Source organism: Panthera tigris, chromosome A2 (assembly GCF_018350195.1).
Source record: "Panthera tigris isolate Pti1 chromosome A2, P.tigris_Pti1_mat1.1, whole genome shotgun sequence".
NCBI classification, from domain to species: Eukaryota; Metazoa; Chordata; class Mammalia; order Carnivora; family Felidae; genus Panthera; species Panthera tigris.
This window is the reverse complement of record NC_056661.1, coordinates 140,486,987-140,511,655: the sequence shown is the minus strand read 5'-3', so window position 1 is coordinate 140,511,655 and position 24,669 is coordinate 140,486,987. Positions and strand designations below refer to the sequence as shown.

The 24,669-nt window shown below is 33.2% G+C and overlaps 1 protein-coding gene across 5 annotated transcripts in view; it reads left to right on the top strand.

Moving 5' to 3' along the window:
- POT1 (protection of telomeres 1) overlaps window positions 1–24,669 on the top strand; it is a 78,448-nt gene that overhangs the window by 42,954 nt on the left and 10,825 nt on the right. For 4 of the 5 annotated variants that reach the window (XM_007089197.3, XM_007089196.3, XM_007089198.3 and 1 more), the window contains 8 exons: window positions 830–1,120; window positions 5,548–5,703; window positions 10,868–11,037; window positions 12,164–12,252; window positions 16,924–16,980; window positions 19,064–19,220; window positions 20,569–20,774; window positions 24,031–24,166. In XM_007089197.3, the coding sequence (XP_007089259.1) occupies window positions 830–1,120; window positions 5,548–5,703; window positions 10,868–11,037; window positions 12,164–12,252; window positions 16,924–16,980; window positions 19,064–19,220; window positions 20,569–20,774; window positions 24,031–24,166 (1,262 nt within the window). The remainder of the gene's footprint in view (window positions 1–829; window positions 1,121–5,547; window positions 5,704–10,867; window positions 11,038–12,163; window positions 12,253–16,923; window positions 16,981–19,063; window positions 19,221–20,568; window positions 20,775–24,030; window positions 24,167–24,669) is intronic. The other variant, XM_042971261.1, reaches the window with a different exon arrangement.

The following is a 24,669-nucleotide window of genomic DNA, read 5'->3' as shown; positions in this document are numbered from 1 at the left end:
ATGGGAAAAGAACAGTAGAAGAACAAAATTTTTAAAGAGCAAAAAGGGGGGGGATACAAAAGGAAAACAAGACAGTAGACTTAAATATAACCGTATCAGTAATTTTATGTAAATGGACTAAACATTCCTTTTGCAAGGAAAAAAAAAATAGACCAAATAAAAAAGCAAGAACAAACACCACTCCCCACACCAACAGGCAAGTTGCAAAACTGTAGAAAAGACATACCAAGCAAACAATAAACATAAGGAAAATGAAATCACTATATTAATATCAGACAGAATATTACAGATTAAAAGGGGGGGCATTTCATAAAGACAAAACGATTGCTTTATGAAGAAGATGTAAGCATCATAAATGCATATGCATGTAATAGCAGAGCCTCAGAACCTGAAAGCCAAAGTCTTTGTCACTGTCTTGCCTCTCAGTCAGACTGATGAAACCTTAGCCTCTTGCGTTTTGTTCACTTTGAAGTCCTGTATTTTAAGTGTTCTAGTTTTCCTGGTAACATTCATAAGTAATTGTCACTATCCTTTTTCCTTTTGTAAATTATACCTTAATAAGAAAAGTAACAATTGTGAAAGTGCAAGCTTGATAGGATCAAGGGGTTGACCACCTAGACCTTTAAAAAATAGAAATAAATGTTACACAGTGGACCTTGATATAGCCTGGTTGATTTTATAATTTCATATGCTAATTAAATGAAATATATTAATTGCTTATATTCTTTATTAACTGTGCTGGCAAGATTTTATAATCCCTCAAGTATCTTACTTTTCGGGTTCTGCATCAGTAAGCTATTCTGTTTTCTACTTTGCCCGACTTTCTTAGATCCAAGTATATAAAAAGGAGACTCAAGGTATCACCAGCTCTGGCTTTGCCTCTTTGACATTTGAGGGAACTTTGGGAGCTCCTATCATACCTCGTACTTCAAGCAAGTATTTTAACTTCACCGCGGAGGACCACAGAATGGTAGAAGCTTTACGTGTTTGGGCATCTACTCATATTTCACCTTCTTCAACATTAGTAAAATTGTGTGATGTTCAGCCCCTGCAGTATTTTGACCTGACTTGTCAGCTCTTGGGCAAAGCCGAAGTGGATGGAGCATCATTTCTTCTAAAGGTAGGTATTTTAAATACTTGAAATTATAAGTTAGCACCACCTACATATCTATAAAGAGCTTATAGCTCAGCATTCTGAAGGAATAAGTATGCCCACTATTGTATTATATTAAGAACTTTAAATCTAACTTACCATTTTTGATGAGCATAGATATTCATGCAGCTCTACTCTTGAACTTCTCTTTTTTTATGCATCCAGAGAAAAATAGTATTGTCAATAGTTTAAATATAGGTTATGGTTTATTTATATATTTCTTATTTTAATATTAATAAAATATGGAGTTGTTTTCTACTGTTATATTTCAGTTACAATTTTATGTATGCATATTTCTGCTTCCCTGTCAAGGTAGCCTTGCTTCTCATTTATTTTCTTGGTTCATTGATGTTGGCTTCTCTTCCCATGTCATTTCACTGCCTGCCTCATGGGTAGATCACAGATGGTTTTGAAGTGTTTATTTTTGTTCTTGTTATGTTTTGTTTTTAAATCAGAAGGATTTTAAAAAGTAAAGTAAGACCTATCTAATCTTTCTTTACACCTACCCCAATTTACTCATGAATAGCTTCTGAAAAAGACAGTTGTCCAATATTAACCTCACCTATCCACCCTAGTCAGAATGCATTTAAACAAACACTGCTTCAGCTCCGTGCCTATGGTTATTTCTTTAGCTTCTGACTCTATGAAACAACAGGACAAGAAACTGTACCGTGGCACTTGGACAAGTATTGGGTTTAGCATTATTATCATTTATACCTTGCCCTTATTAAGGAGTTGGTGAAGATAAAAGCTATTGAATGAAATATGAAGTTTTTAAAGTTGAAAATAGCATACATATATACATGTGAAATACTTTGAGAAAAGTAATTACATGCTGTAAAAAAGATAGGTAAGTCAAGTATGACATCTGAAGTTAAAGCAAAGTAAAATCATCCAAAGTTAGAAGAAATCATAGGTCAGCCAGTCATACTGATCACACTTTGGATGCCCAAAGTGACATCCTTAACAGTTGAACATTTGATAGGCACTGAATACTTCCAATGGCATATAATATGCTGTGCAGAATATACTCCATCTTTTCACTGCTGTGTAGAAAATTCTTAAATTCTGGGATAAAATCTGCCACCTTTTAGCTGACATGGCAGAATGTACGTTCATTCTAAAGCAACAAAACATATGCCTGCATTCCATTTTTATAGATAGCCTTTTCAGATAAGTGAAAACAGCTTTTACGTAGATGTTATTTTAAAACACAGCATTCGGAAGTGAATGTAAGACTTTCTTGAAGACAATTTAAATCTCAGAAGTCTGTGTATATTCTTTGACTCAACAATTTTATTTTTGTAAATTTATTTTTGTAAATTTTCTAAATTAACTTCGTAAATGTGGAAAAATGAATTTAAGAGAATATTCTTATATTGCAGTAACAAAAATTAGAAAACTCATACTAACAATGGAGAATTAATTGTGTGAAGTGTTTCCGTATTATGGAATACTCTGTTACAATAAAATGACATTGTAGATGTATAGTTACTAAGATAGATATTTATAATATTCTATTTAGAGATTAATGCAGTTTTCTATACTAAAATGTATTATATGCATAGTAAAAATATATTAGGAAGAATATATAGCAATATTTTACTCATTACCTCTGGAAAATTGAATTTTGAGTGATTTGTTTTTCTGAGATTGATTTTCCTATCACACAGCAGAAATAACTTTTTAAATTATGTTTTAAGCACAAAAGGAGCCAGACATTATTCCAAGTGAGTTGTGGAAAGCATGGAATGCAACAACATAATTATTTCCAGTGTTTGGGCATCTGGTCTCATATCCAGTCTGAACATGGATATGATACCAATATTGATTCCTTTATTAGTAACTAGTTCATTTTAATCATACCAGTAGACATGTTACACCAATAATGTATTAAAACAGTAATACACTGCAATCCATGGTTTATTTTAGAAATCAGAAATTTAAGGAATTAATTTTAGGATAACTTTAGGAAAATTACATTCCTCTTGGTGAATGTTCAATAGATTTGTGAAAATGTTTAGCAAATTATGTCAAATGTTTAGAATTAGAAGTATGCCTCCCTAACTTGATAAAAAATTTCTCTTGTAATCAAACAAAATATTTAGTGTTCAAATTTTGGAGTCAGTAATGCCAGGAACAAGACAAAAATGCCCACTATTTTCTGTTACCTAATATTTTTCAGGAAATCTTAAGAAATTCACTAAGAAAAAAAAATGAGAGCTATAACTCTTTAAAATTTTTTTTTATGTTTATTTTTGACAGAGAGAGAGAGAGAGAGAGAGAGAGAGAGAGAGCGCGAGCATGAGCGGGGGAGGGGCAGAGAGAGAGGGAGACACAGAATCTGAAACAGGCTCCAGGCTCTGAGCTGTCAGCACAGAGCCCGATGTGGGGCTCGAACTCACAGACCGTGAGATCATGACCTGAGCCGAAGTCGGACGCTCAACCGACTGAGCCACCCAGGCGCCCCAGAGCTAGAACTCTTTTAAAAGAAAGAAAAAGAGAAGGTCATTAGTCACAAGATGTAAAACCCAAACAATGAACTGAAAGGCTATTTGGATTAATAAAATTATTCAATGAGATAACTGGTTTAAATATTAGTAAAATGTAGCTTTGGTACCTATCAGTAATAAATAGAACATATACGTGAACGAAAGTTCTTTCAAAGTCACATCAACTGTGAAACAAGCCAATTCATGAAAGAAATCCCTGATATTCTGTGAAGAAAACTACAAAACTTCATTGAGCATATTCAAATATTTTTTTATTCTTTCTTAAAGAATAAAATGCCATTTTAATTAAAACCAAATTTTCTAAATTGACTGTAATTCTAAAATTTATTAGAAACATTAAATGGTCAAGAATAAAACAAGAAAAGCTTGATTAAAAAAAACTCAGATATCTGATATTAAAGCATATTATGAAATTATAGTAATTGAAATTATAGTGCAATTAGTTAATCAAAAGATTAGGAACCTCTTACACTGTACATACAAGACATACATGATAATAACATAACATTTCAAATTGATGAAGACAGATTGCTAAATGGTGATTGTTATCTATTTAGAAAAGAATCAGATCTGTACATAAGATACAAATTCCTAACAGATTAAGTTTTGATACAAAATTACAAAAGTTCCAGAAAACATTAAAAAAAAAAAAAAAAAGACTTCTAGGTGATTAGAACTGAAGCATAAAAACAATGTAGCTACACTCTACTCTCTCAGCCCCTCCCCCAAAAGGCTGGGAGATTCATCTGTAAAGCTATTTATAAGTCACAAAAACAGTATGAAAGAACACATTCCAGGTGGAGAAAAAAGTTTGTGACATACACTGTACCTGCTCCCAGAGTGTGTATCCTGGTTCTTTGAATAATTTAGGGAACGGTGAGTGACCCAAACTCAGTGATTGTTTATTTGAAACTTGGAATAGTCACCAACGTTATTCAGTACTTCCTCTGTAAGCTCACGCTGGCAGACAGCTGAAATGAGTGTATTCTGTTCAGAGAGCCTGTTTCTCTTGTCCAGCCAAATTTCTCACATGCAGAGGCATTCTTATCTCGTGCCAGATGTCTTTTGTCATACCCTTTTATAACAAAGCACAGCCATCTCTTCAAAGCCTAGCACAACGCAGGCTAGCTCACACCCTAAGGATAGGGTAGCACATACTCCTCCTGTGCCCATGTTCCCATCCTCATCTTAATGTAGCATACGTAGCAATCCAAGATGTCCTTTCCTTTTCCAGCACGATTTTCATTCATTTGTGTTCATAACCTCTAACTTAAACAGAACGTTCCTATCTGTACTTTTAAAAGCCTCTTCCAAATGAAAACAAAGTGAAAAAATAAGCAAACGTTAGAATACATTCCTAAAAGGGATTTATACTTAAGAAAATGAGCAGATGTAGTCATAAAGGTGTATTTTAAATTATTTAAAATAGCAAATCACCAGTACAGGGATCAGTTTAATAAATTTTTGTATATCCACAGCATAAAATGAAAGAAGCAATTGACGATCATATTTTAGAAAAATATTTATATTAGCTGATAAATTGCTCGACAGTAAGCTAAGAAATGCAAAGCAGAATATAATGCCAGTTAAAAACAGAAAAAGACACATAAATACACAGAAGAAAAAAAGATAAAGAAATTCAACAATGTGTTAGCACTTTTTTTCCAGGTAGTGTCAATTTTTTTCTTTATAGTTTCTACATGACCTATATCTATGTAGTCCTTTTACAACCAGAATATACACCATTTTTAAAGTTTAGCAGATATTTGGGGGAATACATTTAATACTTGTAAGTTATATTACTGGAAAATAATGTTCTTTTTAAAGTCTCCACTGTTGCTCAGAAAGATCATTAAAGTTTGCTTTACCCTGTTATGGCAGGTATGGGATGGCACCAGGACCCCATTCCCATCTTGGAGAGTCTTGATAGAAGACCTTGCACTTGAAGGAGATTTAAGTCACATCCATCAGCTACAGAATCTAACAATAGACATTTTAGTCTATGATAATCATGTTCAAGTGGCAAAATTTCTGAAGGTGATGTTGAGTAGCAAATGTTTTCTATTTTGTGTTTTTATAAATGTGGGGGTAAATCACATTTATAGATGATATTTGAGGTCTAGAAATTAACTCCAAATTTATTTTTCTTTAATTTTTATTTGTAAAATGTATTTAAAATAAGTTGTTAGAAAAAGGAAAATATTAGAAGATTTCATTAAATTATAATGGCTTGAATAACTTTTAAAAATTAAAGAACATTTCCTGGATATTTTAAGACTGTACACAACTTTACCATAAAAGTAGTAAGGAAAAATGTTCTGGTATATGGTTGTATAAAATGTTTGTAAACTTAAACATTTAAGCTTTATAAATTGGGTTTTGAAAATTTAGCCTACAACTTTCTACTCATTAGTTTAAGAAATTGTTGATCCACCTCTAATATATGTCATAAATTGTGTGTGTTTATACTGTACAGTTTATTAGAATTTGCTCACTGCTTTTGAGTTACTGGTTTTTTTAGGTAAAAGCTCACTGTTGAGATGTGGCACTTCTTGATTATTAATATTTTAGGGAATATTTTTCTTCATTGTATTGTGTCTTTTATTTGGAAGTATCTTTTCTAGCAACATATGGCATCATTATAACAACAGTGATAATAGCAACATTTGTTAAACACTTCAGATGTATTTAGCACTATCCTGTGTAGTCAGTATTGTCACCATTCCCGTTTTACATATGAGAAAACTGAGGAGTCAGCTGTTAAGCCCAAGATTTCACGGCTACTTGTATGTGAATCTGTAGTGTTTGGTTTCCAGAGCCAGTCCTTTTAAGCAGTATAAAGAAATGATTTTCTTTATTGCAAATAGCTTCGATCCTACCTTTAGGGAGTTATACAGCCTGCTTATAGAAAGTTATATGGCCTACTTATAGGAAGAAAACAGTAAAAGTGAATTGCAGCTGTTTTTGATCTGAATTTTATGCCCAGTCTCCCTTTGTAAATAAATGTTCTTGGAGAAGGAAATAGTTCCTCTAACACTGCGTTACAAATAAGCCCCCCCAACTCATCGATAAATGAGGCTAAAGTCTGGGTCCAGGAGGGGTGATAACTGAACTTGCTTGTCCTTTATATGTATGTATGTATGTATGTATGTATGTATGTATGTATGTATGTGTGTGTGTGTGTATACACGTTTTCATACCTAACAGATCAGAGAAAATTGACTGTTGAAAATACATTTTTGATGCTTCTCCCTGATTTTGTCTACACTGATTATTTCAAAAATACACATAATGATAGAGTCAATTCAAAGTCTTATTTTTTTTTAATTTTTTTTTTTTTTTTTTTTTTTTAGCGTTTATTGGTTTTTGAGACAGAGAGAGACAGAGCATGAACAGGGGAGGGTCAGAGAGAGAGAGGGAGACACAGAATCTGAAACAGGCTCCAGGCTCTGAGCTGTCAGCACAGAGCCCGATGTGGGGCTCGAACCCACGAACCTTGGGATCATGACCTGAGCCGAAGTCAGACGCCCAACTGACTGAGCCACCCAGGCGCCCCTCAAAGTCTTTTTAAAATACAGATAGAGTTCTTTTTTGAATGAAAAAAGATTTGCATTTTTTTTTAGATTCCGCTTTCACAATTTAATTTCCTCTCTTTCCCTATGCTGAATTTATAAGTTTTCCTATTCCCTCTCACCTGTCCAAGACTTGAATAACACCTAGCACAGTGCTTTTCTTACAGTAAAGATGAAGTAAATAGTATCTGCTAGTGAATGAACAAATCAATGAGAGCTGTGAATTTTTTTCAGGTCCCTTTTTGTTTACCTTATCTTACCCACTAGAGGGTGCTCTGAGCGCACATTGCTAAGAAAATATAGGGCACTTAATCTTTTTCTAAAGATATCATAATATTACATTATTTATCTACACTGTAATAGAAAAATGGAAGGGATTTTCTCTGTATAAGTAAGGCAACTGTAAGCTTTTAGTTAATGTATATTGACATCACATTTTATTTATACTAAGGAAACCTCTATACCATTTCATATTAACTTAAGAAATTCCCAGTCAGATGACATTAATACAAATGAATTCTTATCAACGCTTGAAGACAACTGTTTGAAATTGCATTTTTATACTGAAATACATGGGACACATGTATTTTTGTTGCATAGGAACAGGAAAAAAAAATGTTTTTAATAAAGAGAAGACAGTGAAGGCAATTTAAGTATAATATAATTGGCTTTTATATGCAGTACATTTTACAGTTGAAATCGCCCTTAACATTCTTCCTAAATTTTGCTTTTTGAGTGTTACACATTCACACATGCACAAACCCACCTATATGCGGGCACACACACATGTGCACAAGCACATGCACGTCACAAACTTTTTGTCTAGAAATTAAAGCAGTGTATTTCTAATCCCCAGTCTTATCCTGACACAATTTAAACATAATTATAAAAAATATATAGTTATAATTATGTTTTGGCCTTCAGTGACCCAAGAGCTATATAGTTAGGTTATTTTCAGACATATACAGGTAATTAAAACTATTAAAGGGAACTTCTCGATAGTTTATAGGGAAGATTTAAATTATTTCTAAAGGGATAGTGGTTTCTTAATAGCTACATTTGCTTTGCTTTTTTATTTTGCTAGCGGGGAGGGACAGAGGGATAGGAGAAAGTCTTCAGCAGACCCCTTGCTCAGCATGGAGCCCAACACAGGGTTTGATCTCACGACCAACCATGAATGAGATCATGACCTGAGCTGAAATCAGGAGTTGTAGGCTTAACTGACTGAGCCACCCAGGCACCCCTGCTTTACTTCCTTTTTGATATTCATTGAAAGGGATATTTATCACAATTTGTGAAAGTATATTTTTATAATTTTTGGTTATGACTCCCTCACTTGTAATTTTAGAATCTTATCACATTACTGACAAGACTAAGCAATGTGTGTCTATTATAGTACAGCATCTGGCACATTTCATGGTATATTTAGCCAGCTTAAAAAAAATACAATGCTGCCTCCAGAAGGAATTTGTGGAAATAACAATTTGTCATCTTGATAGCCTATTTATATAAATAAATTCTTTCGTGGTCTTTAAATATTGTTTTATTATGAAATATAGTAGTGGAAAAGATAGTGTAATAAATACCCATGTGCCTACCATTCAAACTTAATATTTTTAAATGTTTTGCCACACTAATTTCAGGTGCTTTTAATTTTTAGGACATAAATCTCTACATGTTGAGTCTTCTTTGTACCTCTGCTCATTCTCATGTTTTGCTCCTTAGTATCTTTCTATTTATTCTAACATGTAGGTATATACACCCAGGTTTATTATGCTTTTATTTTAATAATGTACTTTTCTCTGAAAAATGCATAAGGTATATATATTATTCTGTAATTTACTTTTTTCTTTTATATTTTTAAGATATATCCATGTTCATACAAGTGTCTGCGTTAATACCAGAGAGTCTTAATTATTACAGCTTTATTTTTAAATGATTCTACAGATCAAGCAAACCTTCCCCTCCCCCACCCCCCACTCCCGCAGTTTAGTCTTCAAACTTGACTTGCTGTTCACGTCTGTATGCATTTTCAGATTAGCTTTTCAAATTTCATGTAAGACACTGGAGATTTTGATTGAAATTATACTGATTTTAAAAATTAATTTTGGGGGAAATTACTATCTTTATAGTGTTAAAGCTTGTTATTTATGAATATGATATCTTTCTCCATGCTTAGGCCTTTAAAAGCATTTTTTTTAATTTACATGGAGCATTTTATTTAGAGGGAGGTGGTTTTTAATTTGTTTTTTTTGTTTGTTTGTTTGTTTTGTTTTTTCCTTACGTGACCTCTTCCCCCAACATGGGGCTAGAACTCAGGACTCCAAGATTAAGAGTTACGTGCTCTACTGACTGGGCCAGCCAGGTCCCTGCATGTTTTAGGCCTTCCCTAAGTGCTTTTTTTATATGTGTACTAGTGTATTACCTACTTTGAAAAGGAATCACAGAATAATAAACATCCAGAAAAAGTGAGATAAAAGTAAATAGAAATGGACTGTTTTGTTTTTTTTTTTCTTCTAGTATCTCACTTTAGAGACCATAAGGAAAACTAGTTTTGTCTTCTTTTCTTTTGGAGTTTTCTTTCTCTGACTCTTTTTACCCTGCTCCTCTGCCATGTTGTAGATGTATGTCAGTGGAAGAAGTCAGAGAAAAAAAGACCTAAATGTCCTATCTCCTTCTCACAAAAACATGACTGGGTTGGAAAAAGGTTATGTAGCTTCTTCCTTTGAGTAGGTGTCAATTTCTTTTATAAACATTCTGCATCTGTCATTTTAAGTCTTCTCCCTTAAACAAATACTCTATAGTTAAAGACATTTCTAAGACTAAATAAAACATCTAAAATTGTAGAACATTTAGTTAAAAATTATAATTGGTTTAGTTTTGTATTTGAACTCACAGAATGTATTTCACAGGGTGACAAGAGTTCTTATTACAAAAGTTTTCTTTCTATAAAACTTGTGGAATAGAGGGATATTTTTGCTATTTCCATAGAACTTGTGGAATAGGGGGATATTTTTGCTATTATAGTGCATTAAAAAATATTTTCTAGTATTCTCATAATGAGAGTATTTTAGCAACCGTATTTAATGAAATCTTACCTTCAAGTAGCTAAAGCAAGTTAAGAAACCTTAAACAGGCTTCCAAATCAAATAGAGGGCTTGGGTTTGATTTAGGTTATAGGTTTCTTAACTAGTGTATTTTATCACTGCTAAGATTCAGTTTTATTTCACACTTCAGTATCTCTGAAATGTCTTTCATTAGAAAAAACATACGGATAGAGAGATACGTAATATGCATATGTACATACACTTATATACTACATATACACATCTACATAAATACATGGGTCTACGTATGTGTAGGTATATACATATATACGTGCCTAAATATACACGAACACGTATATGTATATACACATGTGCGTGCACACATAAAAACACATTTTGGTTTTGATACAGTGTCCTTGAGACTGATATTCAGTACACATCAGTATCGCATACCAGTATCCTTTCTGATAGGTCAGCACTTTTGACTGTTGGTCTGTGCCCCATATTTGTTGTTAAGTATTTTATGTATCAGAAATTGTTTGCTTTTTCTCATTTTTTAAATCGTAAATAATCTATTTTTAGGTTGGAAGCTTTCTTAGAATTTATAGCCTCCATACCAAACTTCAATCAGTGAATTTGGAGAACCAAGCAACATTGTTAGCTCTAGAGTTTCATCTCCATGGGGGTACCAGTTATGGCCGGGGAATCAGAGTCTTGCCAGAAAGTAACTCTGATGTGGATCAACTGAAAAAGTAAGCAAATGATACACCTATTTAGAAGTTGTAAATAAGGTATTAATTAAGCTGATTTCCAAGATACTGTTGTTCTGTGCTGGGGTGGGTGGATTTGATAAGTTCTTTGTAATCAATCCTCATAGGCTACTGTGCCATTATCCATTTGTCTAAATAGGTGAACCAAATGAAACCAAACTCAAGTGATTGCAGGTTCAAATAGCTAAACAGTAGCAGAGCTAGGGGTGTAATGTCAGGTTTCCAACAGTTCTTGTGCACTTATGTCTACTCTGTGTGCTTATTCTCTTCTTCCACCATGGGTCACATTCCCCACGTAACACCAACAAACAGTTGAAACTGGAGCTGAGCTCAAGTTTGGAAAACTTGATACATATCTAGAATTCCAAACGTACTTAATCCTGCCATGAAAAAATAATTATCTTTCTAAAGTGCCTAGGACCGATCAAATAGGTAACAGAAATGTTTTAGAGTATATTTTAAAAACTTTGAAATGTGCCCAGAAAGTGAATAATGCCTTAGGTCCTGCTACATATGCAGTTCCCTTCTTTGTCAAGTGTTTCTGGTGCTCACTGTGTACAGAAACTTTTTGACCAGGATTCTAGAGGAATAAAAAATAAATCTTCTGCATGTCTTCAAAGAGCTCTAGAAAATGACCTGTTCAGTAAGTTCAAATGAAATAATATTTTTATGTTTTAATATATTGAAATAGTATGACTTGTAAAGCCAATTAAATTAGCTATTTTAATAATCTTCTATCAGTTGTACCTCTTTATTTCTCATATTTCCATATATAGAGCATAGTATTTTACTTTTTGAATCCGGAGTAAGATTGTTCTGACAGAATGCCATCCAATAAATTCCTGGTTTACTTTTGTTTGCTGTATTTCATCATCCTACTGTTTCACTCATATCTTTGTAGAATCAGGTTTTTTAAATTTGGGGGATCTTAGAACTCCCAGATACTCTGAAGAAAGCTGTAGACTTTCTACTGAAGACGGTGTACTACACACATACGTAATTTTTATACAATTTCAGTGATTTCTTATATTCTAAGGATAGAACGGAACTGATCATATTGACTTTGTTTTATGCAATTTGATTTGAAATTATATTCTTTCAATTATAGGGTTTTAGAATCTGCAGATTTGACAGCCGGTCAGTGTTTTGATGGTATATGTCAGTCAGAACATGAGGACAGCTTTCGGTCTCTTTCAAGTAAGGACAGTTTTTAATGTTAACAGTTTAGTCTGTGCTAAGTAAAATGGCTTTATCAATCAATATTCTCTTTTTTTGAATATCTTCCCATCTCTGCCTCTTTCTCTTTTTTGTTAAATCCATATTCATTGTAAAGGAATAGGCTAAATCTTTATCTGTGTCCTATGCAAAGTAAACATTATTCTTCCCTTATTGTGTAATTGCATTTTCAAATTGGGATGGTAAGGATTACTTGATTTGTGATATATGTAGTATTTATATGTATATATTTATATGTGTATGTATATATATTCATTAAGATTTTGTATTTCCTAGGCAACCATTTTGCTTGTCAGTTTCTAATATGAACAGTGATTGTTTTTGCTGCTTTATTTCAAAGAGCTCAATTATTTTTTGATCATACATATTTCAGAGATGCATATAGATCCCAGTCTTTATCAAGTTAATCAGGTACCTAGTTACAAGCTCTTAAACACACACATAGTTCTGTATTATATATTATATTATTGTATACTGTTCAAATCTAAATTTTAAAAATCTGCAAGATTTTTGTCCTTTACTATTTTGCCTTACTGTCTTAATGTACAAGGGTACATTCTGGGACCTAGAATCTATGCCATTTATATATGCATACACACACACACACACACACACACACACATATATTTACAATCTATTTTATGAGTATTTTTTTTTCTATACTAGTAATAACAAGCATTAAAATTAACATGTATTGCTTGGTGTAGGAACTTACTAAGTGCCTACATGCATTAATCCTAACAGTATTCCTTTGAGGTTGAAATTGTTTTGTCCCTTTTACACAAAGGAAACAGGCTTTGAGTGACAGGGGTCGTGTAAGTCACCCAGGGTTACTTAGCTATTAACTAAAGGCAAAGTCAGTCAGATTCAACTGCAGATTATTTGATTTTTTTGTACCTTTTTTTTTTAAGTTGAGAGAGAGAGAGAGAGTGCGAGCAGGGGAGGGTAGGGAGAGAGCGAGAGACAGCGAGAGAGAGAGAGAGAGAGAGAGAGAGAGAGAGAGAGAGGGAGGGAGAGAGAGAGAGAGAGAGAGAGAGAGAGAGAGAGAATGAGAGAATGAGAATCTTCATCAGGCTCCATGCTCAGCACAGAGCTTGATGCAGGGCTCGATCCCACAACTCAGGGATCATGACCTGACCTGAAATCAAGAATTGACATTCAACTGACTGACCCACCCACGTGCCCCTGATTTTTTGGACATATTTTAAATTTATTTCTTTATTCTCTCTGCCTTAAAACTCTCCACATTTCCTAGCACCTGGCCAGATCTGTGATTAGTTAAACTACAATTAGGAGGGCAATTTACTTCAACTGACAGTCATTTGGAGACAGCATAATTTGTAATTACACTTTTTGAAATTTCTTTTCTCCTTTTTCAGAGATTTTAAAATTATTTTTAAACTATAAAGTTAATAATACATGTCATGATACCAAGTGACACAGCTTCCTCATGCCTTTATGCCCACTACTGAGGTAATGTTAACAGTTTAGTGTGGTTTCTTCAACACTTTCATGTTTATAGAAATATATATGCCTGTACATTAACAGATATGACTTTCCCCTCTGTTTAAAATATTTTAAAAAATGGGACATACTACATAGTTGCTTTGTCAGTGTATCATAGATCTCTTCCTGGGCTAATCCATCTTAAACTCATTTTATTTTATTTTATTTTATTTTATTTTATTTTATTTTATTTTATTTTATTTTATTTTTTAAAATTTTTTTTAACATTTATTTATTTTTGAGACAGAGAGAGACAGAGCATGAACGGGGGAGGGTCAGAGAGAGGGAGACACAGAGTCCGAAACAGGCTCCAGGCTCCGAGGTGTCAGCACAGAGCCGGACGCGGGGCTCAAACTCACGGACCGCGAGATCATGACCTGAGCTGAAGTCGGCCGCTCAACCAACTGAGCCACCCAGGCGCCCCAAATCTTAAACTCATTTTAATAGTTGCATACCCAAATCTTAAACTCATTTTAATAGTTGCATAATGTTTTGTAATGTGAGTCTAACATTATAAATGTAGCTATTTTCCATTTGATATACCTTCAGGTTTCCAGTTTTTTGCTCTTACAAATAATGCTTTAATAGCTATCCTTGAACAATTATAAATTCCTGCTTTTCTTTCTCTAAAATAAACTCCTAAAAGAGGAGTTGACAGATCAAAGGATAAGCACATCTTTTATTTTAATAGATGCTGTCAGATTATATGACAAAATGCCATAGAATTCATATGCAAATAGCAGTGTAGCAAATATAAGGTGATATCTTACTTAGTTTCCTTGAGTACTTGGGAAATAGAAAATATTGTATATTTTATCAGCCCTTTTTACTTCCTCTTCTTTGAATTGTCTGCTCTTACCTTTTACCTGATTTTCCATTGGGTTTTTAACATTATTTTAAGCAGTTTGAGGGAGACCATATATATATTTTACACAGTTTCTCTGATTTTCTTCTTATTCGACTGTTTTTAAGGTTTTTACAATTGTTTTCACTTCATGCAGAATGGCTAATACTAGGTGATCAGATTCATTGAAATTCTACTTAGCCAGCTTATGATGTCCAGTCAGGTTCTCTTGTCATGAATTCTTATGCCATTTATTAGTGATGTTGAAGAAGAAGGACTATTAATGCATGTTTGTGTATGATTCCACATAAAAAAATTATAAAAACATACTATAAAATTGTTTTTAAGTTTATTTATTTTGAGAGAGAGTGTGGGGGGAGGGACAGAGGGAGAGAGAGAGTATCCTAAGTAGGCTCCACACTGTCAGTACAGAACTCAATATCAGGCTCGATCTCATGAACTGTGAGATCATGACCAAGAGTCAGATGCTTAACCACTGAGCCACCCAGGTGCTGCCCAAACATACTATGATATGCAATAGAATGTAAGCCAAAGTAATTCCAAAATATGGATACTTTTTTAGTCTCAAATTCATTTTAGAAAGCACTATTAAAACTTACTGCTATGTTCACTTCCTTTGCTTTCTTGTTTTTTTAATTTTTTTTTCATGTTTATTTATTTTTAAGAGAGAGACAGAGCCAAGCAGGGGAGGGACAGAGAGAGATGGAGACACAGAATTGAAAGCAGGCTCCAGGCTCTGAGCTGTCAGCACAGAGCCTGATGTGGGGCTTGAACCCTTGAACAGTGAGATCATGACCTGAGCCAAAGTCAGACACTTAACCGACTGAGCCACCCAGGCGCCCCTCCTTTGCTTTCTTGTTAAAGTAAAATCCTATTTTATGGTGTTCATCAAGCCATCATCTTATTAAATTTAATAACTTTATTGTCTTATCCACTTCTCCATTTATTTCTTTCACAATGTGTTTTTCTAAAATAATAAAAATTTTCAAACATGCAGAAAAATTGGAACAGTTGTACAGTGAACACTCATATACCTGCTCTCTGGATTCTCTTTGTTCTGTCATATATTTCTCTCTCACTCTCTCCTAATCAACCCATCTGATAATTTGATCCATGTCAAAGTAAGTTGCAGAAATAAATACGCCTCCTCAAAACTTCAGAATAACATCATTAACTAGAATTCAGTATTTGTTGATGAACCTTTTTGATTTTTGATGTAAAGTTAAACTCAGTGGACAACTGAAGTGTACCATTCCACAAGTTCTGGCTAATACATAAACCTGTGTAACTTAAACCCCTTTAAAAATGTAAAATATCACCCTTGTTGCAGGAAGTTCCCTCATGTTCCTTCCCATTCAGTCCATCCCCAGAAGTTCTGATTTTTTTCCACCATAGATTGTCTATAACTTCAAATAAATGGAATAATATATTCTCTCTTATGTACTGTTTTTGAAATTCATCTGTATTGCCTGTATCGCTAATTCCCTTGTAATACCCAGGAGTACCCTATGAGGTAGACATTGTTTTTAATATGAATTTCCAGTCTTTGCACCATTAGTTTTTTTGTTTTTTTTGTTTTGTTTTGTTTTTTGTTTTTTTCTATGAGATGGCTTGGGTGTCTTTGTCAAAAATCAAGTGAGTGTAAATGTGGATTTATTTCTGGGTTTTCCAGTCAGAAATACTTCATAGTATGGTATGAAGTAAACTTTTTTTCTCCTAAAACTAATTTCCAGTTTTTGTAGCACCAGGGTTGTGCTTTCCCTTTGGGTTGTTTCCTGCTTTATCAGAAATCAAAGTGACCATGTAAGTGCAGGTTTATTTCTAGGCTTTCTATGTAATTCTCTTGATATGCTTGTCAGTTTTTATGCCAATATCATATTGCCTTGATTACTGTAGCTTTATAATAAGTCTTTAAGTCAGGTAGCATAAGTCTGCCAGTTTTATTCTTTTTCAGAATTATATTTTATATTCTGGTTTCTTTGCATTTCCACTTAAGTGATAGAGTCTCTTATCTTTTACTGTAATAAAGCCTCTGCAATTTTGATTAGGATTATATTGACTCTGCAGATCAGTTTGGGTAGAATTGATGTCTTAACAAACAGTTTTGAGCCTTCTAGTCCATGAACATGGCATGTTTTACTATTGTTTAGATTTTCTTCAATTCTTATCAACAATGTTATATAGTTTTCAGTTCCATATGGAATTTTTCATGGATCTTAAAACTGTATAATTCTTCCTTTTTCTTTCCTTTTTCTTTCTAGGCTCTGGATCAGTATCACTGTATGAGGTAGAAAGATGTCAGCAACTATCAGCTACAAGTAAGACTATGTTTCATTTTTGAAATGAGGGTGTAATAGTGTGCATAATAAAGTCTGTCCTTACATTTATCAACTAATTTGTTCCTATCTATTATTGAGAGCAGATATCCATGAGGGCGAAAATATGCACATATTTATCTTTCATTTCTGTACCTCATCCTAACTGGCATAAAATGGAACTCAGAAAGATACATGTTTTTACATTGAACATATATTTTAAGTCCTACAGGTATGAGGTTTGTAAAACATATTCTATTTAACAGTGCAGTGGGGCTTATTTCATTTTGAGAATGTGATAAAATATATGACATAATTTTTATCTATTCACACTATGAATTTAGCGATGTGCCCATAAAGGCAGTATACCCCAAAACTTTAATGTTAGCAATGATAGTAAATCTGTCAGATGCCCTCTTTCTGTTAGTTCAGCTAAGATGAAAAAAATTAAGAAAAACAATTTTTAAGCACGAGTCTATTAAATAAAGCTCTATAATATACTATTATAATAATATGAGTTTCTCATTGGAGAAAGAACATATAACTGTGAAATGAGGGAAAGCCAGAAGAAAGAAACTTGTGGTGTTGTATTGGAATAGGAAGGGTCAGTATGGACTCATGATTTTATAAATAAATGTAGAAATAGATGTAGATGTCTGTGTGTGTGTGTGTGCATATATATACATGTATGTATATATGTATACATTTATACATGTGCAGGTGCGTGTGTGGAAGTATAAGTATGAACACATTTGCATGTATATCCTATCTCTGTCCAGTTAAAGGGCTTCAAAATAATGGCAACCCAATAGCAATGGATGCACCTCATGCACAGATCTTGGTTTATAAATGATATTCCCCCTTAAAAAGAATCAGGGCTGCTTGGAGAGATAGCAGACTCCAGGATTGGGACAGGAGAATTACAAGATGAATCCAGAACATCTTGTTGTGCCAGAAGGTAAAGAAGTTCTCAGTTAATTATGGAGCATGTCAAATCTGATACAATTTGAGCATCAAAATAAAAAATACTAGTGATGGAGTAAAACCGAACAGTAGTAGGGATCCATTAGTCCGTGTGGATAGTAAATAAAAGAACAAATGAATGAATGAATAAATATGTGCGATTGAGTGGAGAGCTCCTAGTTACAATAGAATGACAGCTAACGAATGTAAAAGGAATGATGAAGTTAGGAAAAAAAATCATTTTGCAACCATGATAGTAATAACTGACTTAGTTGTAAATCACCAGTGGGTCCTAAACTAGCAGGATCCTAAATGTTTACTGAGGAGTGAGATACTTCTATTTCCCCAAGTACTTTCTTATTAGTTATAAAGGGGGAAATAATAAATTTATAGTGGAGAAGAAACCTGCTGAACACCACTATAACCAAGTGAGCAAAGTTAACATCCCCAGGAATGAAAACGCTGGTGACTTGTATGCCTCTTGTTCCAATGCAGAGAGGGATGCCTGTATCACTTGCAGTATACTAGACTGCCAAAAGGGCATAATCTGTATCTGACCATGAGCAGAACCAGTCACACCCAAGTCAATGGCCTCTGCTCAAATATATCAGTGTCATAAAAGACCAAGAAAGGCTGAGGGACCATTCTACATTAAAGGAGTCCAAAGAGACAGGAAAAATAAATGCAATGCATGGTTCAAGACTGGATTCTGGACCCAGAAATAAAGATCTAAGGAAGAACATTACAGGGACAGTTGGAAAAATTTGAATAATGTCTGTCGATTCAGTGATAATGTTACATATTCTGAAGTTGAAAATTGCACTGTAATATGCCAATCTTCAGAATCTTCTGAAATACACAGTGAAGTATTTAGGGATAAAAGAGCATGATATCTGGAAATTATTCATAAATGATTCATGTATATATATGAATATGTAAGGAGATATATATGGAGAGGGAGCTACCAGATGGAGATGATGACAAATGTGGCAAAATATTAACGAGGTTGGCAATAGAACTTAAATAATTCAGTTTTATTGTATCTGGTTCAAGGGAATTCGTATTATGAATATTCTTATTATTCTTGTAGGTTATTCTGACTTAATCTAAAAATTATTTTTAGTACTTACAGATCATCACTATTTGGAGAAAACCCCACTATGTGCTATTTTGAAACAAAAAGCTCCTCAACAGTATCGTATTCGAGCAAAATTAAGGTCATATAAGCCCAGAAGTCTCCTTCAGTCTGTTAAACTTCACTGTCCTAAATGTCATGCACTGTAAGTATTTTCTGTAATAAAACAGAAGTTTTTATTTCATAATTTTGTGAATATACATTTTCATATATACCAATCAGTTTAAGTCCTGGCCGTGTGTAAATTGTGACTTTGTATATTATATTTTGAAACAGTGGTAACATTTTTAAGAGAAAATACTAAATTCTTAGTAAATCCTTCTGACATTTCTTAGTAGTAATAAATAAAAGTGGGTGCTGTTTTCAGATCTAAATTCAGTTTAGTAGCTTTAATACATGCATGAATACATATAGTTATATAAAATAAATTTATATTAGAATGATTATGTACTTACTCAAGACATTCTGAATTTAGTTTTAATCTCTTTTTTCTTTTTTATGCAATTTGACTGTCTTCCCTTTAAATATATAATGTGTAAATATAGTACATTTCCTTTATATTTGTGTGTGTGCATGTGTGTATATATATTATAAAATTATATAATTACATAGTCCATTATATTTGTGTATATAAATATAATTTGTGTATGTACATTAATATATGTATATTTTCTCCTCCACAATCTATAATACTATTTGTAGACAGTTTTGATCATCAGACTTTAAATAAAATGGGGACCATCTTCTACCCATTTGAGCTTAAAATGATGGTCGGAATTAAAATATAAATACAGATTTTATATAATTGTTGAAGAATTATTAAATTACAGTTTGTTAAATTCTGTAAAGTCATATAGCTTTGCCAAACAAAACTACTGTCTATGAGCATTTTTTTAGACAAATAAGAGAATCACGTCAAAAAGGTAAAGTGGTGTTACCTGAAGTTACACAGCTGGTTGGGGACAGAACCAAGGCAAGGACATAGACATTTTGGTTCCAGATCATGCCATTTCCATTGTATACATACTTTACCACGTGACTTTTTAAAATTATCAGTCTAGGTTAAAAGGAATTGGAAGGAGTATTGGTTTGTAAAGTGGGTGCCCTGTGAAAGAGATTACTTAGGTGGTAAGTGGATATTTAACAAGAAGCTGTATCTTTTTCTCCCATGGAGAAGTTTAACATTCCTTACAGAGGAGAATGAATTGGTGTTAGAAATAGTTATAGGATCCTTGGTATCACAAAACCAGATAAGGAAATTGCTAGCAGTTAATATAGTTATGATATGGATCTACTTAGTTGTGAAGTATCATCAAATCTTTTTCTGTGAATAAGAGTCATTTAACCTGCAAAGTGAATTACCTCCACATTTTAAAATAAGTAGCTGGTGCATCAGCATGTAAACAAATTTGTCTTAATTGGATAATTTGTTAAATTTGAATTTCCAAGCTTATACCAATTGTTTTGTATTATTTCATTGTCAATGATTTTAGGCAAGAAGTTCCACATGAGGGTGATTTGGATATAATTTTACAAGAGGGTGCAACTAAAATCCCAGATACTAAACTACAAAATACATCATTATATGATTCTAAAATGTGGACCACTAAAGATCAAGGAGAACGAAAAGTAGCTGTTCATTTTGTGAAAAATAATGGTATTCTCCCACTTTCAAGTGACTGTCTGATTTTGATAGAAGGTAAGGTATTTAAGTTACTGTTTTATTAGAATATAGCTTTTGCTTGTGTCTTTCTCTGATTAATGATTGTTAAATATATTTTAGGGGCAACCTAGGACATACAAAGTCAAAATATTATTAAATTATAAAATATAAAATAGAGTATATTATATATAACAAATAAATTTAAATATATATATATATACACACACATATAAACTAATCTGAATTACATTTAGAAATCATATATTGAACTCAAGTGTTTGCATTTGTCTATCTTGTTGAATTTGGATAGAATCTTAATCAGATTCAAGCTCATTGTCGAGCAGTGTTTCATCAGGAGGCTGCTTGTTATGTACAGTTGTTGTTACCTTGGCCTCTGGATGTCACTGTTGTTCCATAAAAAAAAAAAACAAAAAAACCTGAAAGTCATCTATTGATATTTAGGTCAAGGAAGGGACCCTGGAAACAAGTAAAGATAACTTGACAGGTTTTAAAAGGAAGAAACTGAGTCATATATATTTTTGCATTTCCTTTCCACTTTTCACTAATTTTAATATCTATCTAATATATATATATATATACACACACACATAAAAACTTATTTTTCCCCATGCCAAATTTAAAGTTTCATAATTTTCCTTGAGACTTTTCTTCCTCAGTAATATTCTATGATAGAAGGAAAACATCATCTTTAATTTGCAGAGAAATCTTTAGTTTTATTTTATAAATGAATTAATCTTTATTATAGTGGATTATGATCATTTTTGTTAGTGACATTTTTCTATTTATAAAAGTAATATGTACCTGTTTTAGAAAATACATATATGTAAATACATATGAATATGACCATTGGTATCCTTTCATGAACATCTCTTATTTTAATACACTTACAACATACCAGAAATGATTTTAATTTCTATGTATTAATTAACCATGACAATATTCTTATTCATTTGGTCTTATTGTAAGCTCTTTTTTTATACATGAGAAAACTGAATCATAGAGAAGTTGTGGATCTTCCCCACTACAGGTAGTAAGTGGAACTGAATTGTTTCTGGTTTTTTGACATTTTAACTCTGTGATGAAGTTTCTTCTCCCTGAATGAAATGTAATTGGGAGGTGGGGGCGGGGGGCACAAAGAATTAAGTAAATGTTGCCCAGTTACTTTCCAGTAAAGCTGTCGTAGTATTCATATGCTTTAGTAGCATATGAGATTATCTGTTCCCCCATCTTCATCATCATATACTAGCCCTTTAAAAAATGTGTCCACTTTGATGAGTGAAATGTGGTATCATCTTAGTCCATTAGCAATACTGGAATCTCTACCAGTAAGTAGATATAAAAACAAAGCACACAGACACATGCACACACACAAAAATGGAGTAAGACTATTCGTATGCCCTAAAAATAAAATAAAGCTTTGAAACTATCAGTTTCTATAAGTATTGTCCTTGTAGGGCCAACTGGGAGGATATCCAGTACACCTTAGTGTTCTCCTGTGAACTGCCTCCCAGAGAATTCTGTGTTAAAGCCAAGTTGACCTTGAGGGTCCAAAAGAAGCTTGAATGAAGAAGTACCTTTAGCTCCTGATCCTGTCACTCATCCCACAAACTTTCAGTCTCACCTCCTGCCATTCCTCAATTTCCATTACACCCTCCAGCCATATTGAACCGGAGGCAATTCCTAAACCCAGGGTATTTCTCTGTACCTCTTTGCCATTCTGTTGCTATTCTCCTGAGAATTTCTGCTCTAATGTTCATAAGTAACTTAATAATTCCCTTTACTCAACAATTCATGTGAAATATTTAATGAACACCTACACCTACCAAGCACTCTTGATTCTCAAGGCAGATTTGAGTGGTTTTTATTGCATAGTGTATGAACTTTCAGTAGATCACTTTTCTTCCTGTATTGTATTTGTATTATATCTGTTTATAGACTTGTTTGCTTACTAGACTGTAACTAGGATCCATGTTCATTTTAATCTTTGTATCTTTAGCTCCTAGGGTAGGACACTAGGCATGCAGCTGGCTCTCAGTAAATATTTATTGAACAAATAAATATATCCAGAGTAATAACACTGACTTACAGAACTTTTTAACGAAACTCAAATGTGAAAATATATCTGAAAGCACTTTAAAATATAAAAGGGTTTCATGAAAATGCAAGCTATTTTTATTTTATCATATTTCTGAGTATTATAACCCTACCCAGGGGCAAGGACCTAACTGCAGTGCGACACGGCAGAACTGTGGCTTCCAACTTCGCAATGCTGTGGAAAGAGGAATGGGAGCTGGGCAACTTAGAACACCACAAAACTTGTTCTTACCAAGATTTATCTGCTTATTCTGAATAAACACTCCTTGGATTGTTGCAAGGCTTTGGTTAATTTCTAGAGTTCCAAAAAAAGTCAAATTTGACAGTTTTTGCCAGTGTTCTTCTTCCTTGTATGGAGCAGTGTATTGTTGGACGTCCTTATTCTGCTGTGCTGGGAGTGCTTTCCCCTCACAATTGAATTTAACGTTACAAATATTAGGAAATACACAAAAGTATTCTTATAAATCATATTCTCTTTCCCTAGGAAGGAGGAATGCTCAGTCTAGGTGAAAAATACACCAGGAAAGGAACCAGTAGGTTTGAGTTATTCTAGATAATCCTGCCTTCTAGTAGTATTGCACCCCTGGGCTTACTCTTTCTTCTCAGCTAGTGATGGCTTTCATGGCCACTGTGTCATACAATTAGAAATGTAATGATTTTTTAGGAAAAATGAACAAACACTTTACATGAATTGTAATTACACAAACTTTTCGCAGCTATATATAAATTTAATGTTGACCTGGAAGTTTAAAAGACTTATTTCAAACTCAAGACTTAATTTACCTAGACATTATTAGTATATAGCAAATTTAATAATGAGAATCCTGTTATATTTTGGCTCTCAATTTTATTTTCTTTTGAATACTTAAACCAAAGTGTTATAGCATAAAAGAGCGGTTTGTATAAATTTAGGAAGATGGTTAAAGTTTCACAAGTCTTCTATTTTGCTCAAGTCTCAGCATTTCTGTGTAGTGGTTTCTTTAATCAGTGCAGGATACTAAGTTAACAAATTATTATTTTTTTATAATGTATTAATCATCTAAATTCTTCATTGTATTTTTCTTTCAGTCCTTTTAGTCTTTTACTATACACCTCATGTGTTCCTTTAAATACACACTCAATTTTGCCTTCATTATATTTGTACTACTTGAAGGATTTATTTATTCTGTGTTCATAGGAGGAACACTCGGTGAAATCTACAAACTCGCAAATAAGTTTCATAGTGTAATTCCTGTGAGATCTGGCTATGAAGACCTGGAAGTCCTTGATCTTTCAGTACCATTCCTTATACAAGGAAAAGTACATCACTATGGGTATGCTTTCAGATCTGGGAATTTTGAGAATTAATAACTGCTTAGGAGTAATTGTTATTATTTTATCCTACTAGTTGCTATATATTCAGTGGATACTTATTGAATACCAATTTATATGTACAAGATTCTGGTATGTATTTTATTCTTCTGATAGCATATATATCGAATACCAACAATGTGCTAAGTATAAGGCTAGCCCAGAAGTTAATATTCATTTGCTTTCTTTCACAAAGATTTAGATGCTAATACAGAGAAAGGTTTAGAGCTGTATCCTAGTAAAAGTTAAGTGATTGAATTCCAAAATTTCTGTGCCACGAAGTTACAGATTAGTTGCCACTGAGGAACTGGAAGGTATCAGGATATATTGGGAGCTAGAAGTAGACATGCATTTCAAGAAACTTACAGTCTCTCGAGATCTTGTACCTTTTTAACTTTATGGTTTCTTTTGTTTTACGAATTTGTAAAATATTAATACAATCAAATTATTAAAATGCTTATGAAAC